We start from the raw sequence: 19,939 nt of genomic DNA, 5'->3' as shown, positions 1-19,939 counted from the left end.
TAGTGTTATAGTATATAGCATGCCTAGCTAAACCATGTTAAAAACATGATATGTACATATACCTATGATTAATGATTTTTTTTATTTTGCAGATGACCCGAGTTGCAATGGGTGCAAACGTTCTACTGTTAACTGTGCTGACATAAAAGTAGCGGAGAGGACCCCCTCCGTCCACATGGTGAGGAGACGGAAGCGACAGTCTAACAGAGTGGACCCACGGTTCATTGTCCACGTCGATTCACCTGACCTCTGGAGTGGAGCTCAACAGTCGCAGAGAACACAACCGTTACAAAGGAAGACTTGGTCAAAAGATCCCAGCCGTGGTGCTTTGACTCCTATCGAAAAGGCGAGACCCGTGATTAAGGCAAGGCCGTTTTTACACCCCAATAATCAAAATACGCACCATGGAATTCTAAAGACGAAGACAAAGGGAAATCAGATGACACAGGGAAGTCAAAATTTTTTCCGTGTCGTGAACAATCGAAATATTTCGCCCACAAGAGAACAAACTTTGTTTGAAGCAACCCATCAACTAAATCAAAATCCAGCTCAGAGAACAAACAGTCAACACGTACAAAGAATAGGCCAAGTGCATACTGGGAATGAAATAGCAGATCAACCGAACAAAATGGGCCACATTCGACGGATGTTCAGAACTGGGCAGATCGCTCCGAAAACGCGCGAGTTTGTAGCACATGGGATAAGACGAGCTCAAACAGTACGGATTCCAATAGACAAAGAACGTAAGTTTAATCCAAATATAATCGATCCTCAATATCTAGTTGTCAAAGAAAATGCGCCCAAGCAGCCGGATTTACCAGTAATTCAGAAAGAACCACCAAACGTTACAGCAAAGCCTTCAGCTGTAACACAAAAAGTAACCCCAAGCCCTACGAAAGGGACAGTACCACCAACAACAAAAAAACCAAAACGCATGGGATTGTTAATGCCATTTCGAACCAAGAAACCGCCACTACCCCCAACTACAACTGTTGTACCATCTACAACATCTACTACAACCACTCCTCTACCATCTACAACAGCATTACTAACAACGACCACAACTTCACAGATTGTAACAAGCACAACAACTTCAGCTCCCAGTACCGCCATAAACATTGCAGAAACTACCCAAGTGCCAAATGTGAACTTAACTCAACAGAAAGATATCTTTCAAAATGCATCTAAACCAACTACACACTTAGATTTCCTAATGCAATTGTATGCTCAAAATCTAAAGCACGGAATTGAAGACCCCGAATTGTTGGCAGCAATACAAAGAGAAAAGGGAATGAATGCTCAGCAACAAAGCACCGAAGCTATTGCTCAGAATATTACTGGTGTGTCATCAACTGATACATCTCTGCAAGGAAAACAGGAATCCCTAGTTTCGTCTAATTTGGTTGCAGAGGGACACTACACGCCAGTAAGTCCTGTATTTAATCAGCCCATGCATGATCATCATCACCACTCACACATGGAGGCGGTAGATCCTTTTGCATCAGCCGCAGCAGGAGGATTAGCGCCCGCCGATCCCAGTCATCATCACTTGCTTCACGAAACTCCAAAGTATTTTCAAGATGTCTTTGGACCAGGAAACTTTGAAGAACCACAGGGCATTCCAGATGTTGGAAATATCAATGTCCCAAAGGTAATCGAACAGAGGCTAAGAGCTTATTTAACAACGAAAACACCAACGGTGAACAATATTTTGTACAATGAACTTATGGATGAGCACAGTCATGCACAGACGCCTACTGAACCCCCCAAAACAACTTTCGAGGCACTACTTCAAACTGAATCTATGAAGAGGAATATAATTGATGACAGTAAAAATATTTACAAAGCATTGCAAATTGCTTACAATACAGGGGAAGAAGGTAATTCACTTTCTGTACAAGACATCCCTAATATCAATAATAATTTACTTGGAGATTCATCTACATTAGCAGGAGAAAGTGTGAAGGACCAATATGCCATGAAAGATCAAACCTCGAACGATGCTACTGTATTAAACAACGCAGGTATTTATATTGTTCCTCCCGATTCAAAAGGTGATGTACCGCAAGATTTCATGGGCACCCCGCCGAGATGGGAAAACACACCTCCATCACCCCAAAATAACGAACCAGTTTCCATTTATACGTCTGCTCCAATACCAAAAGGGCAAATCTATACAATGAAACCCTCAGACGCCAGCGCGTTCGTTCAGACGATTGAAGATCAGTTTTCAAATCAGGATAAACATATGACTTCTACCAATATATTGGTTTCAGAGCAAACATCAGACACAAATTCCCTGGTTGATTTTGCTACATTGGGAAAACAAGTTAACGATCCTGTACTTGACACACAGACAACTACAGCAATGACTGAATCACCACTTGGAAATGAAATGTTTGCAGACCAGAAAATCTCTCCAAATGCAATTGATAATTATGAAGTAACTGGTGAGTTGCCAACGACAGACAATAAAATAAGTCTTTCAAAGCAAACGACATTGGCTTCTCCGTCGTTGCGAAAAGAAAAGCAGGCAGAATCAATATCGACAACAACGAAACGAACCGTTTCCATTCCTGCTGACAAAACTTTCGAGAGCAAAAGCACAGTTGTATTTCATGAAACATCGAAGCATACTGCAGTTGCAGATGCTTCAAAATATTCGACAAGTGTTCCTCTAAACACTGTTCCACAGGACACGAGCTTGCAGAGTTTGCAAGGAAAGTCCACGATCACTGAACTTTTCGGAGTAACATCAAAGGGAGATAATTTGAGCGGAAGCGGAAATACACCTTTCATTCTCGCTCCATACGTGACAGAAGCTCCAAGAATCACTACAGAGGAAGCTGCCGAACCAAGTGTCCGTGCACTGCTTCCAGTTTTCTCAGATAATAAAAAGTCTGTCACATCTCAGAAAACAACCATACTTCCTGAGCAAAAAACAATAGCACAGTTTAAGGTGACAAATACAGAGCGATTTGATATTATACAATCAACAACACCCAAGGCTAACACAAGACAACCCACCACAGAAATAAACACAACACATAAACTAGAACCGTTTATTTATGAAACAGAAAATCCTGTTAACTACGATGAATCGTACATGATAACCACCGACACTCCATTTTCTGAATCATTTCCTCCACGTCCTCCCAAAATTCCAACTCTTTTGGAGAATGTAAAAACAAAACCAGATCAGCAAAACAATGATTTTGATAAGATGGATTTAAAACAGATTAACGTTGAAGTATCACCCGTTGATATTGTATCTCAAAAAACCTCACAATCGTCTTTGGTGGAACATAAAACAACTACCTCATCCCCAAAGACTTTTACTACTTCTGCCACCACTCTCGGATTCTTAGAATTTCTCCGACTTGAAATAATGAAACGAATGAAAGAAAGGAAGGCTAGTGAGCCAGGTAAGGATTTTACGCCTTCGATTTTCAATATGTCATTTTCGCCACCTGCACCCCCGAGTTCAACATTGACAACAACACAAGCACCAACAACAACCACAACTCCTCCACCGACAACTACAATAAACATGGCTTACATAGAACTTTTCGATCCGGAACGATACAGAAAATTAATGGCCAAACTATCAACCACCACTAAGAAACCAACAACAACAACTACAACAGAACCTAACATCACAGTGTCTACGAAGTCTAGATCTTCGACAACTTTAACAACAAAAACAACAACAGAACACCCCAAAACCACAGCTCCAACAACCACATCGACAACCACACCTACAACCACAACTACATCAACGACTGCATCGACTACTACTACAACAGAACCAACTACATTGTCCATGGCTTACTTAGAACTATTTGATAGAACACTGTATAATAAACTTCGCCCGAAAACAACAACCACAACTTTAGCGCCAACAACACCTTCCACAACAACTACAACCTTAGCACCAACAACACCTTCCACAACAACTACAACCTTAGCGCCAACAACACCTTCCACAACAACTACAACTTTAGCGCCAACAAAACCGACTACAACAAGTACAACTTTCAAAACTACACCTAGTACTACGAAAACTACAAGAAAACCAGCTATCATATCAAAAACGACAACAAGTATTACCAGCAGCACTGCCATACCAACAACAACAATTCAGACTACGACAACAACTCAGACTAGCACTACTCCTACAACCAGCACAACTCCAGAACCATCATCAACAACACCAAAAACAACAACAACCACAACCCCGACTACAACCACAACCCCCACAACAACCACAACTCCGACAACAACCACAACCCCGACAACAACCACAACTCCGACAACCACAACTCCGACAACCACAACTCCGACAACAACCACAACTCCAACAACTACAACTACACCTAGCACAACAACTTTATCATTAGCTTACTTAGAGCTATTTGATCCTGATTTATATAAACAGCTCCGACCAAAAACCATAGAAGTTCCAACCCCAGAAACCACTACAACTGAACCTTTCACTAACCGTCCTCCAATTCCGTCTGTAAGAAGCCAATATGATATAAGAAGAATTATTGCAAATAGTGGTTCTGCCTTCCGTACAAGCAATAGAGTACAGTTGATTTCACACAGTGAATTAAAAACGAAATCGATCTCTTCCGAATCTACAACTGTTACAGCATCTCAATCAACAACAACAGAGGCAACAACAACAGAACCACCAACAACACCACAACCAACGACTACGACCCAATCAATGGCGATCTTGGAATTATTCAATCCTACATTGTATCATAAACTACGACCTAAACCCAAAACAACGACAACCACAACTACTACCCCTCCGCCAACCACAACTACTGTGGTATCCTCTACAGAACCCACAACTACAACAAATCCATCTACATCAACAAATGTTCCTACAACCACTACACCTACTACTACTACAACAGCAGCAACAACAACCTCAACGACAGAACCCACAACGACGACAGAGACTACAACAACCACTACCATTCCAACAACTACCACAGCTAGTCTCGCTTTTCTAGAGTTGTTCAACCCTGAACTGTATCATAAGCTTCGTCCAACTACCACAACTCCGAAACCAACAACTACAACACCAACACCTACTACACCAACAACAACACCAACAACAACATCAACTACAACTCCGACAACAACCACTACATCAACAACAATACCAACAACAACCACTACATCAACAACAACACCGACAACAACAACCATTAGATCAACAACTACATCAACAACACATGCACCAACCACAAAATCTACAGCAACAACCACAACACCGACAACTAAACCACCACCAAGAATGATGGAAACAAGTACCTCAGAAGCAATGAACACAACTTCAGAACCAACATCTAATAAAGAACAGACAATAGCGATAAACGAAGCAAGTACAACACGATCCTCATCTATAAAATTATCAACGTCCCAGAGGGTAAGGAAAACAAAAACTACAGCCAAATCATCGACAAATAAACCAACATCACTAAAGAAACCCACAGTAAAACCAGCAACAACACAAACAGTGCCTCAAACTACAACCATCAAACAAACAACAATGACACAAACACCACATGCAGCACAAAATAAAGTTGAGAATGAGGAAGGTTTAAAAACAATAACAACTATAAGTGACACAACACAAGATTCCCCGAGCAATTCAACAAAGACAGTACATACAACAGCAGAAACAACAGTAAAGTATAAAACAACAGCACAATCAACATCACCACCTAAACCAACCCCCACAAAAATAACAGCACAATCAACATCACAACCTAAACCTACCCCCACAAAAACAACAGCACAATCAACATCATCTCTCAAACCAACCCCCACAAAAACAACAGCACAATCAACATCACAACCTAAACCAACCCCCACAAAAATAACAGCACAATCAACATCATCACTCAAACCAACCCCCACAAAAATAACAGCACAATCAATATCATCACCCAAACCAACCCCCACCAAAACATCGATAGCATCCACGACTAGCAAAGAAACACAACCTCGAGGAAATATTGAAGGAAGTTATACAAGTCTTCAAAATAGTGTGCAACAGGTATCAAAGAATGTGCAGAACGGACAAAACATTAAAGATAAAATCCATGTCATTAGACCAGATTCATCTGATTCTAGTTATGGCTATCGAATTCTTCAAGATGATTCACAGAAGAGTCCTTTGGCTTATAGGAAAATGAGTCGTGAAGTATCAAGCGGTACTGGTGGTGCTTCCTTTTTACACAACATGATAGAAAACAGTCTAAATGAAAAATCTGTTGACATCATTGAAGGAAAAGATTCTACAAATAACATTGAATCTCTTATCGACAATGCTAGGAAATCTAATGTTGACATCCCTGGATCCATGGCCGATCAACTCAAGAGTTTATTTACAAAACATGATAATATTACCATGGTTGCCAATGAGGAAATTCCAAACAAATCCGAAACATTGACAGTCTACAAATTAAATAGCAACGCCAAGGAAGCATCCAACTCGTTAAACAGAAATGAAACTGAGATTTTGGAAAAGACTGTAGAAGTTACAAAATCACCGGACTTTGAAAGTTTACCAACAACACCTCTACCTCTTAAGGTTACAACAACGTCACAGTCAGCAGACACTACAGAGATGACACATACTGTAAGTGCCTTTACAAGGGAGATCATTCCCACCACAAGAACCTATACCATAACAGCTCTGGATGACACAAATCGGTTATCAAATAGTGCTGCAACTAGCACAAAAACCGCCAATAATCTAATCAAAATTAAGATAAACAATCAAACATACTACCTTGACTGGAACAAACTTCAATCTCTTGGTCTGATGTCTAAGAATAGTATACAACTTGACGTTGGAACTTCACGTCACACCTCTACGTTGTCACGAACTACACGAGACGTAAAGTCTATGACAAAACCAGGCTTTTCTATCACTCCACCAGTAACCGCGCCAACTACTACATCCCCGCCAGTTACGTCATCAACACAGGTCTTTAAAACATCAAAAGCATCAATATCAAAAAACATTACTTTCGAAAGCAATTTGAGCCACACAGGTACAAAACAGTCCAAGAGTATCGAGGCATCAACTACTGGTCCAAATGTTTCACAAACGAATGACCCAGAACATAATGTTTTATTATCGCTCTTAGACCTAGCTAAACAAAACAACATAAAAATTCCAGATAGCTTATCACGTGAGCTGAACTCTATATTTGACGATAGTAGAAAGAAACGCACAGACAACCAATCCATGACTCTTCAATCAAATTCCACCAAACAGCCAATGGTTTCGAAAACAACTCCAGAGAGAAATGATTCCAGTCAAAATGTAGTCGATGCAGAAGATCTTCAGTCTAACAAACCAGGCAAACTTGTTGAACTGAAGGTTAATTCAGAAACATATTTCATTGACTGGGATAAATTTCAAGCTATGGGTTTTATTAAAAAACGAGATTCCACGAAAACAGCCACAAGTGTGGATACAGTCGGAACCGAAAAAGTAACAGAAATTCCAAAGTCCACCATATCAGAGAAAAATCTGAAAATCAAAGGGAAATATGTGCCAATCGTAACAACGATTAGTGTGACTACTTCAGAAGACATGCACTCGACACCACCACCCTATTCAGTCACACCAAACACTGAAAATACAGCAAAAACGTCAGTCCTGCCATCAAATGCTACACAAATGTTATCAGAATTCCAACATACTAATATGAACACTCCAATGACAAAAGATAAAGATTTGATTTCTGCCATAGATCTGATAAAAAATAATCTTAAATTGCTTGAGGAAAGATTGTATGGATGGTCCAGCACCGATACACAGGGACTGGCAGCGGAAATTGGAGACACAATGCGTCAAAAAATCCATCTTCGTTCCCCATCTGCAGACCGAATTGATGAACCAAACATAACATTTCTCAAAGGAGATAAATTTCGAAGTGTTTCCCATATTAATGGTGAAAAAAATAACAAAAATCCGGTTATTACTCGAGATCATACCTCAGTCAATCCTAAAGGAAACGATGCATTATACAAGCTATATGCCATAGATCCACCAGTTTTGTCAGACAGCATCACAAATCGCCCAGTTTATCGTTTGAAAGGCCGGACCAGTACAGTGCCAATTCCGGAGGAACCAGGCAATATATTTAATGTCAATTCTGATGGCAGGTTCAGATCCTTTTGGAATACGGAGGAACGGTCAATTTCACAGAGAAATAGGAGAACTACTTTCGAACCTTACTCGTATGTTTTCTCGGTGAATCTACCATCCTCTTTTGAAAGGCACACCCGACAACCAGGTTCATATTTATTTCAAGCACACCCATACCAAGAACAGAAACGTTACAATGACAATAAACCAACCGTAATGGGCATTGGTGAATACAGACAAAGCAAGGATAGCATAATGCCTATTCAGTTATTCCCTGGCATAGATTCGGGATCAAAAAGTTATAACTCTATAGAAGATAAACAAAGAGATAGCCAAGGCGTTTCCCCTGGGAAAATCAGGCATAATTCATACAAAACAAAGGAGGAAATGTTCTTCGCAGATTCCTTCCCAGATTCTCAGAGAGACCTTCATTTATCTGTTCAAGATGTGTCAGGTAGAACAGGGTTGTTTTCTCAGATGCACAAACATAGAAAACAACTTAATTACAAGGATCGAGAATCTGCAATGCACAAGTCAATACTGGATACTACGGTGGAAACACCAATTCCCCTGATGTCGTTGAAAGCTAGTGATGCATTTGTGAAAACGACGAAAGTCCATGCAAACCCAACTACAATTTTAACCCAAAAAACATATGATACCACAACTACGAGAAAACCATCAACTTCAACAACCACAGTACCAATTACATCAACTGCTTCGCCAAGCACAACAACAGAACAACCTTCTACAACAACAAAATCAGCTATCACAACTCAAATGTCAACTACTACTGAAGTGCTACAAACTACAACTAAAGCAACAGCTATACCAGCAACAACTAGATTTTCAACTACAAAAATGACTGAAACGCCAACAACAACGACTGAAACGCCAACAACAACGACTGAAACGCCAACTACAACTACTGTAAAACCAACTCCAACTGAAAAACCAACCACGACAACTACAATACCAACCACAACAACTGAAAAACCAACTACGACAACTACAATACCAACCACAACAACTGAAAAACCAACTACGACAACTGAAATACCAACTACAACAACTGCAAAACCAACTACAACTGAAAAACCAACAACTGAAAAACCAACGACAACTGAAAAATCAACAACTGAAAAACTAACAACTACTGAAAAAACAACTACAACAACTGAAATACCAACTACAACAACTGTAAAACCAACTACAACAACAGAAAAAATAACTACAACAGAAAAACCAACTACAACAACTGTAAAACCAACTACAACTACAGAAAAAATAACTACAACAGAAAAAACAACTACAACAACTGAAATACAAACTACAACAACTGTAAAACCAACTACAACAACTGAAAAAACAACAACAACAACAACACCTGAAAAGCCAACAATAACTGAAAAACCAACAACTGAAATACCAACTTCAACAACTGAAAAACCAACTACAACTCAAAAACCAACAACTGAAAAACTAACGACAACTGTGAAACCAACTACAACAACTGAAAAACCAACTACAACAACAACTGAAAAACCAATAACAACTGAAATACCAACTACAACAACTGAAAATCCAACAACAACTGAAATATCAACGACAACAACAACTGTAAAATTAACTACTACAACAACTGAAAAACCAACAACAACAGAAAAATTAACTACAACAACTGAAAAACCAACTATAACAACAACTGAAAAACCAACAACAACTGAAAAACCAACTACAACAACTGAAAAACCCACAACAACAACATCAACAACAACTGAAAAACCTACAACAACAACTGAAATACCAATTACAACACCTGAAAAACCAACAACAACTGAAAATCCAACAACAACAACAGCTGTAAAATTAACTACTACAACAACTGAAAAACCAACAACAAAAACTGAAAAACCAACAACAACTGAAAAACCAACAACAACAACTGAAAAACCTACAACAATTGAAAAAATTACCACAACTGAAAAATTAACCACAACTGAAATACCAACTACAACTGAAAAATCAACAACATTAACTGAAAAACAAACAACAACTGAAATACCAATTACAACAACTGTAACACAAACCACAACAACTGAAAAACAAACAACATTAACTGAAAAACAAACAACTGAAAAACCAACCACAACAACTGAAAAACCAACTACAATAACTGAAAAAACAACTACTGAAAAACAAACTACAACAACTGAAAAACCAACAATTGAAAAAGCAACCACAACTGAAATACCAACTACAACTAAAAAACCAACAACAAGTAAAATGTCAACTACAACCACTGAAAAATCAACAACTGAGAAGGCAACCACAACCACTGAAAAACCAACGACAACTGAAATACCGACGACTACAACTGAACTACCAACTACAACGACTAAGGTACCTCGACAGCCAATGACACGAATTAGAATGCTTGATGAAAATACTGATAGCAAAACAATGGCAACTAGAAAACCCACTACAAACACTGAAATACCAGTCACAAAAACTACGGCAAAACCTGTGGATGCAGATTCCATTGATTTAATGACAAAGCAATACGTCGAAAATCTCATCAAAGAATTGACAGCAAATTTAAGAAAATCTATGATTGACGTTCCATCGGAAGATTTTCTTGTAAACGTTGTTATGAACAGAATGAAGGCAAAACATTCAAACAATGTTTCCGTTAAACAGACACCTGATGATCAATCAATGAAGAGTCAAGAATTTTCAACAAAGTACAGTACATTTCACACTACACAATTGGCCCAAACTCAGACTTCACCAAATAATTACCAGGCCCCTGAAAATGCGAAAGTGATTACAAAGGAAAACTTACCAACAGAACGAAAACAGTTTAAAAGCAGAGCTTTATCCGATATCAAGGAAGAAGTAAACTCTCGAGATTTAACAACACATTCCTTGTCGTACCAAACAACCGCTATCTTCTCTCCAATATTTTCACATAAAACTACTCCATCAATCCAAGTGAAACCACGTATGGAAAAAACTACTCCCATTCGACGAACCAGGTCAACACATGTACCTCAACCAGATGAGTATGGAATATTACCATCCTCTTTCTACGAAACGGCAACGGAAGAGTTTAGTCGTGTTGACGGAATGTCATTGACGTCAACTTTGGAAAGCAATCTTGCCAGCAAAGTACCTCTAACTGCAAATGCAAAAACACAACCACTTGAATCAACCTTGAAAGGAAATGAAGCAGAGTGGAAACACACACAGACCATGCCTGAAGTACAGCAGTATGAATCGGTGTCAACCAGAAGTGCATCTAGAACGAAAATTGTTTCACCAATTGGTAGAAGCAGTTTAACACAAAACGAAACACGTTCAGATCCGTACCTGGTAGCTCCCGACAATGTTGAAGACATCGCTGATCGCTCATCTTCCAAACATTCACCAGATTCTCTACGTGTGAATATCATTTCGGTTGACGCTGAAATTCCATCACATTATTCATCAGACTTACAATCCACGTCCGCCGTTGATCCGCCAACTACTGACGCGAAATCAAAACTGCAACTTTCAACAGTACAAGAGAAGCTACAAAATAAATATGATACTGCTATAATAGGTTCACAATCCACAACCCAACATCAAACCCGTGAAGTTCCTGAGTATTCAGTGTCACTGGATGCCATGATGACAACGCCAGATGGAATAATTGATATTCTGAAGTCTTCCCCTACTTCTATAAAATTAGAACCTTTCGAATTGCCCACTAAATCTTTGAAAGGCCAGATAACCTCTTCTGAGCCAAGTCGTGAAATGTTTGATATAGTATCTACAAAATCTGATAAAACAATTGAATTATCGAGTCATTCGTCTTTGGATACAAAAACTACCTTTAACCCTACTTCTAACATACAAGGGAAATCTGCCTATGATAATACAGATTCTTCTTTAACTCACGGTTTACCTAGTCCAACAGAGTTCCATAAAACCTCAATGAAATTGGATCCGACCACACAAACAATGATGCTTGATAAGCATGTAATGACAGGTCACACAGTTCAAACAACAGAACAAGCAGTCGAAAGTCATCCAACAAGCCAAACTGCAGCAGGAAAGTCAACATCATTCATAATGGATGACAAGTCTCGAACAACAGCTACAAAGACAGCTGATGACACATCAAATACAATTGCAATACACAGCACATCTCAGTCAATGCCTACCAAAGCGGAGTATACAGCAGAACAGATAGAAAATACAAGTAGTTTTCATACACAACACACAGTTGCTGGTGAGAAAACAGAAAAACCGAGCAGTACATACAGTGGACAATTATATGAAACTGATGCGAAGACAGTGGGAACTAAAGTGGATACTAAAATGAATACGACTCCTGTAAAAACAACTAAATTTCCATCTGGGACTATAGGCAAAATAACGAAAAATGCAAATCAAGTGGTTTCCACAAGTGAAAGTAGTATTCAACATAGTGTAGAAACTACAAGACAGCCCATTGCTGGCATAATCACTGCAGCTGATAAAACATTGTCGACTCCTTTGGAGACAACTGCAGAAGAGACCTTCCAAACTTTTACTTATAAAACAGGTCAACCTACAGATAATGTACATAATCAATTTATGACAAATATTCACGGTAGTGTTGAAAAAACTCCAACCAACAGCAAATTGAGTACAAGGCATAAATCAACAGTGGGTCAGACTGCCGAGCAATCAATTGCTCAAACAGTGGCTGAGGTTGCAAATGGCGCTACTACACCTAAGCAAATTTTATCGACTAGCATGTTATCTACAACTCAGTACAAACAAGGTTCGGACGAGACTGCCATATCGAACATCTCATCTTCCACCACGAACAAAATAAAGACTCAAGCAAACACAACAACGTTAGCACCAAAGCCATCTAAATCAATAAATGACAAATCTGGAAATGGTGCAAATATCGTCGAAAAACGGACCAATCTTGTAAATATGACGAGGCTTGCATCAACAAATATCTCAGCACTAAATGAACCTACAGCGTCTGAATTTTTCTATGAACATCCCGAGTCTATTGCAAATCGAATATATGACAAAACTGACTCAACAAAAAATAATGACATCGGGATAAACTTTTCGAAAGATGTTGATCCATACAAGTCTATGCACACCTCAAAGACTGAAGACCTGCTAACAGATCCGCCTGAACCTACTCAACCTTGGGCTTATTTAGAATTGTTTAACAGGCAATTATTCCAAAAAATACTAGAAAGACAGAAAAGTACTAAAACTCCGAAAACATTGCCAAGCGATGAAACACCGAAATTAGTGTATCTATATACTACAGAAATGCCTTCCCTCTCAACCTCATCCACGGCGCCAACAACATCAACACCACCTACGACTACACCAACAACACCATCAACTACACCAGACATGGCTTTCCTTGAGATATTTGCTCCTGATCAATACAAAGAAATTATGGCAAAATGGAGAACGACAGAAACACCGGCACCAACCACTACTACGACAACTACCACCACCACAACACCTAAACCGACAACTACCACTACCACAACAACACCTAAACCGACAACTACCACAACCACAACACCTAAACCGACAACTACCACCACCACCACACCTAAACCGACAACTACCACCACCACAACACCTAAACCAACAACTACCACTACCACAACAACACCTAAACCGACAACTATCACCACCACACCTAAACCAACAACTACCGTGATACCTAAATCAACAACAACTACGACAACAACACGTAAACCGACATCCATACTAACATCTACAGTCGAAGTGACATCCAATACACCGGTCACGAAAACAAAGAGTAATACGCCAATATCAAAAGATAATTTTACCACAATATTGAAGCATTCTACAACTGGACAGACCGACATTACCATGACAGCCAAAAATATACAGGAAAAATTAGCACAGAAATTAAAGTCCCTTTACCCAACTTCTGCGGGGAAGATAGAAAAATCTGAAAATACTCCGGACCAACAACTAGGGAAAGAAATAACAATCTCACAAAGTATTCCATTAAGTACGAGACAATTCACCAGTACAACAAACACAGGTAGTGTTAACAAGTCTCCAACAACCATGGACAAAACAGTATACAAAGAAATAAAGGATTTGATTAAAGAATTTAGTAAGATAGCACAGAGGTATGAAACAACAATTAAAAATCTAGCTACTGGAGAATTGACAACACCAGAGAAACAAGCAGTCGCAGATATCACGTATACCACACCATTTGCAGCTTCTAAAGTATCAACAGAGGTAACACAAGAAGCTCGATCGTCTCCTTCTCAAGAATCATCACTCGAATCTGAAAAACAATTATCCAAGATGGCAGCAAGGAAAGAAGTAAATAGAGTGAAATCATTAGATAAAAAGAGAATTGCGAATATCAATGCACAAGAAAAAATGTCTCCTACAGAACATGAAGATTCACCTGTTACAATCACATCAACAAAAGTATATACAACAGCAAAACCGTTGTCTACACCTACAACGACAAAACAACCGACTACAACAAAACAAACTACAACTTCAACCGAACCTTCGACAACAAGTGAGGTAACAACAACTGAACCTACAACACCAGCACCTACAACAACACCAGCACCCACAACTACCACCGAACCCACAACTACCACCGAACCTACAACTACTACCACAACAACACCAGCACCTACAACAACAACAACTCTAGCGACAACGACAACTCCTAGTCGTGCATACATGGAACTTTTCTTCCCAGAGCTCTACAAAGAAATGTTCCCTGATACTACTACTACTACAACTACTACTACCACACCTGAACCTACAACTACAACTGTGCCGACAACAACGACTACTACAGTTGCGCCTACTACCACTACTACTAGGGCCACCACCACCACTAGGGCCACCACCACCACTACTACTACTGAGCCCACCACTACAACTACAATGACAACCACTACTGAACCTACAACTACGACAACAACTCCAACCACTACAACCACGCCAACTACCACAACCACAATTCCTACGACAACAACTCAGCCGTTAGCCATAATGGAGCTCTTTAATTACAACGAATTTAAACGAATAATGCTAAGAAGACGAAGTACGACGACGACAACCACTACTACTACCACAACAACTACTACTCCAAAGCCGACCACAACTACCATTCCAGTTACAACAAAAGGGAGCACTATTCAGTCACCATCACAATTGAATAGTGATACTCTTCGGATTATTAACCAGGTTGATCCCAATTTAAGGGCCGGACCAGCTAATATTCAATATTTGGTGGGATTGCCAAAACCTAACTACAACGTGCAGCCAATGCCAAAATACGAGCATACAGGAAAAGCTGATGTTGCAACTCCGTCATCAAAGGTAACAGGCGATCTTGTACATGATACAACAGAGAAAGGCTATCCTTTCGAAGATGTTTCCTCAACAATAATGCAGAACGAAGTTCCTGATACAACCTATGAGGTTACAATGAAAACAACTAAAGAGCCCATGATGACCGTGGAACCATCGCGGAAGTCGGAATCAGATGCAGATCGAATTATACGATTGAGACAGAGATTTGAAAGTGGAGAAATTGATGCAAAAACATTCCTTGATATGATTTTATACAATCGTCCAATGACTGAGAAACCAACTTTAAAACCCACACAGTCTCCGACGTTGGAGATATCTCTCGCTTCCGAAATGCCTATGGAAAACCAGTGGGTAACTTCGAACACAATAAATGATGTAAGATCGACATCCAAACCTACAGTTATGACTAAAAAACAACCACAAGTTATTTACACCACAAGCAGGCCATCAAACCCTGTCGTATTTAGTGCCAAAACTACACCCGAAAAATCAACTTCGAAACAATATACTACGGCATTAAGATTTTCAGAAGGAATTTCTAAAAATATCATGCAAATTGATCGCTCTGTAAATGATGGACCACCTGAATCCCCCGCTCCTTTAAGTGATCCTGGGAACAATGCTGTATCTAGAGCCAGTAAACCACAGGAACCTGTCACCAGTACTATTGATGGTTTTCTGGGGCTAGAACGTGGTGCATCGGAAAATTATGTTGGAAACATTGTAAATCCGCAAGAAATACCACAACCATCAAATGAGACGCCAAACGACATAACAGGTATGCAGATAGATCCTACTACAACAACAACAAGGAAAGCATTCAATCTGCTGAGCTCTGGAGGAGCTTCCTTGGACGTCTTACAGTATCATGAAAGACAAGCCAGTAAATCCGGGGTACCCTCCGGATTAGGTCAACCAGCTGACAGGGACTTATTTAATCAGCAAATAACAGGAATACCGATAGATCAGAGAGGCGCGTTCAGCGGACTGAGATTTGGACGACTCAGTGCTCAAATGGCACCTGTATTTGCTGACTCTAGGGGACGAAATATGCAGACAATGAGTCCTAATCGTTATCGGAATTTCGACTTGGTGAATGGTAAATCTGTCAAAAGAGGAGAACCTATAGTTCTTGAAACAACAACAGAAAATTGGATGCCGCAGACAAAGGTACAAGGCAGTCTCTCACAGATGGGTAATGCAATGATGGAGCCCAAGAACGTGAAAAAATTTAATTCCGCGGCATTTGGTTTAACTCCGCACAAGAGTTTCCAACAGAAGTTTGGTTTGAGTAACTCAGTTGGAAAGCCTTCCATAGATTTCACAGGTGGAAGTTCAAGCTTAGGAAATCTAGGAAATGTCGTAGCTTCGGGCTCGATATCGTCATTTCAAAATAGACGAATACCTGCGGTGCAACAAAGAAATGAAGGAAATGGACAGGTTGTGTGGGATTCACAAGCAGGACAATGGTCAAGTACAAATAGACTTAGTCCTGCTCAGATGCTAAAGGGGAATAGATTTAATCCCAGAGCGTCACCACAGAGACAGGCTGACCGTGTCGTGAATCAAGCGCAAAGAAACCCAGTTCCTGGTGAGAACGTACAAATGAACTGGTATGAGTTTGGTTCAGCGGGACAGAACCAAGGATCCGGTCGGCTTTCTGGTGGTTTTAATCAAAGACCAGTACCTCCATCATATCAACCACAAGTACGAGAATCAATTCAGAGTCCCAATCAAGCAACGAAGACCCGATCTCTAGGCAGCCTATCCAACCCGTTCGGCGGTGGATTGGAGTCTGGCGTACTGGTGTCTGCTAGTGGGCAAAATATGGAAATAAACCTCGCACAAGGTTTAAAGAAAAATAAAGATTCCGACAAAAGCGTGATCACACATTCCCTTGGATCTCACTTTGCATTTTCACCCGAAAATCAAAGTCCTAGTGATATTCTGATGCCTTCGTCACAGATGCTTTCACCGAGTAAATTATCCAACGGAAACTTCAGAACATTTAATCAAGATCAAAGCCGCAGGGAAAGACAACGAAAAAGTCAACCTCGATCCAACGGCATACTTATTTCCGGATCACAAAATGGGTTTGGTAGATTCAACAGAGGTTTCACACGCCCCCCTCACACCACTACCATCCCCCCTCCTCCTCCGCCTGAATTCGGACGTGATATTTCCTTCTCTTCTGGTGGGTCATTATCAAATGTACCCAACTCCCCGTCACAAGAGCGATCTTTAGTACCATCGGGAGGAATGATGGTAGAACCTTCTTCAAATGTGTGTCGGAACAGAGAAGTGCTACGTTGTGAGGGTAGAGGGTTTCACAGACAATACCCTGGTATTAATGAGGAGTGTGCCAGAAAGTGTTCAAGCGGACATTGCCCTGTCAAGCGATGCTACTGCGAGTGTAGGCACACGTTGACCGGGTCAAGGAGACCACTTAGGACTTCTAATTCATTTAACACGATGGTCCAGGGCAGGAACGTGTGAACATGGATGTCCTAAAACATGGTATTGGGACCAATGGGAATAAATGTATCTGTGCCATACTTTTAAGATGTTCAATAAGTGAATTGGCATTGTCTTGGGAACATGCTTTGAACTTTTTATGTTACATAATGGATATCGTCAAGTATTTCTGTACAGTTTGATCTTAATCAATTTCAAAGAACATTAAGCACATTATGATAATTGTCGTGAATAAGTCGTAAGATGAAAAGGAAAGCATGTTATTAATGCATATGGATGCGATCTTTTATTTGACAGTTTAGAAAAACTACATGTAAGTTAAGTTTCCTTGTTGAATGTTTTAAGTTATTCAAAGCTTGATGAAATGTAAATGATGCTGTATGAAACAAATGCGACATCAATTTTTGGAGGTTGTGTGAAATACGATGAAATCTGTCTGACACCAAAATTAATTAAAGCTGCCTTCCTCGCTTTAATTAGTCCAGAAACATAATTAAAGATTCTCGTTACTCTCAAATTTAGAGATCTGAAGTTATTATTGTTGATCGTGTTGATAAAATTGCCAATCCGACGAAGGACATTTTTAAAGATATTTGAAGTGCCTTATCTTCTTGGGTTTTTTAAAAATTAAAATGAATGTTAATGCCTTACATTGCAGACATTAAATCTGCTTGGATTTATAACACTTTGTGTTTCTGTCTAAATCGTGATTCTGTTGTCAGATTGTTGAGGGGCATGTGTGACAATATAAACGAGCATGTCATCCTGCAATAAATCCTGACTTTCGAAATTCAAGACTTTTGAGTACATATCGTTGTAGAATTTATCGATTCGTAGAGTACATTCTGTGTGCTATGTCATTCTTTACTTCATCGTCATGTTGTTAATGTTACAATGTAGATGCATGTAATTTTGTTATTTTGTTGATCTTTAGGTCATGTGAGGAGGGCGTTGATTCATTCCTTACACCTATTTATAATACTGTGGTACTGTTTTAATTAATAAAACCATGTTAATAAAAAAGTCTTCTATCTTCTCTTCTATTAAAAGTGTAATATATTGTAATTTATCTCATTTACCATGCCAATGGTGGTAAAATTAAAAGATTAAGTCTAAAATCTACAAAATGACATTAGTTCTATTCTAATTTTGTTGCCGCTGAATTGAGGTGATGAAACATTTGGTAATTTTGTACACCAATCTCAATCAACCAGGAAGGACATGCAGAATAATACTGTATTTTGTAATCAAAGGGCAGATAATACTGGCATGTATTTGATAAATGGATTACTGTCAGATTCGTATTTGATAGACATGAACCCGATGTATGCACCGATGTTTTAGATGATCACAATCTCCGAAACAGTTTATGCATGGCTCAGATATTGTAACAGAGTCAACCAATGGCAAGAAACATCATGATCTTTTATCCTACATTGAATTCATTCTGCCCATGCATTGCAAAGGTTGGTGGTAGTGTCTATTAGAAAAATTGGTTGCAACTCTAAGAAAAGGTCCATGGGCAACATCGCCCCCTGAGTTAAGGTACCTACGCTGTTGTTCAGCAGTGGTTTTTAAAAGTTTCTTCTTTTTCTTCAATATTAATGCGAATCAAAAATTTTGACCCCATACTGTGACCCCAGCTCAGCCCCAAAGTATTACTTGAATTCACAGAACATGGGCATACATCAACACCAACATGACTAACATGACCCCAGTTTTCAGGTCACATGGTTATAGTTTGTGGTATGACATGAAAGGTCTTGCAATAAGAAATGTATACACAAAATGTGAAAGCTCTACCTCAAATAGTTCAGCGGATAATGAATAGGTTATCTTTCCTTGAAAGTAGGTCAGCCTCCAAGATCAAGG

The 19,939-nt window shown here is 39.5% G+C and overlaps 1 protein-coding gene across 1 annotated transcript in view; it reads left to right on the top strand.

Annotated features, from left to right (window-relative positions):
• LOC125661609 (serine-rich adhesin for platelets-like) overlaps window positions 1-19,100 on the top strand; it is a 32,132-nt gene extending 13,032 nt beyond the window's left edge. The window contains exon 3 of the mRNA XM_048893679.2: window positions 93-19,100. Coding sequence (XP_048749636.2) covers window positions 93-18,088 — 17,996 coding nt within the window. The 3' untranslated portion in view covers window positions 18,089-19,100. The remainder of the gene's footprint in view (window positions 1-92) is intronic.
• The last annotated feature ends 839 nt before the right edge of the window (window positions 19,101-19,939 follow it).

This window comes from Ostrea edulis, chromosome 8 (assembly GCF_947568905.1).
Source record: "Ostrea edulis chromosome 8, xbOstEdul1.1, whole genome shotgun sequence".
NCBI lineage: Eukaryota > Metazoa > Mollusca > Bivalvia > Ostreida > Ostreidae > Ostrea > Ostrea edulis.
The sequence above is the reverse complement of the archived record's forward strand: the minus strand, read 5'-3'. Positions and strand labels throughout refer to the sequence as shown.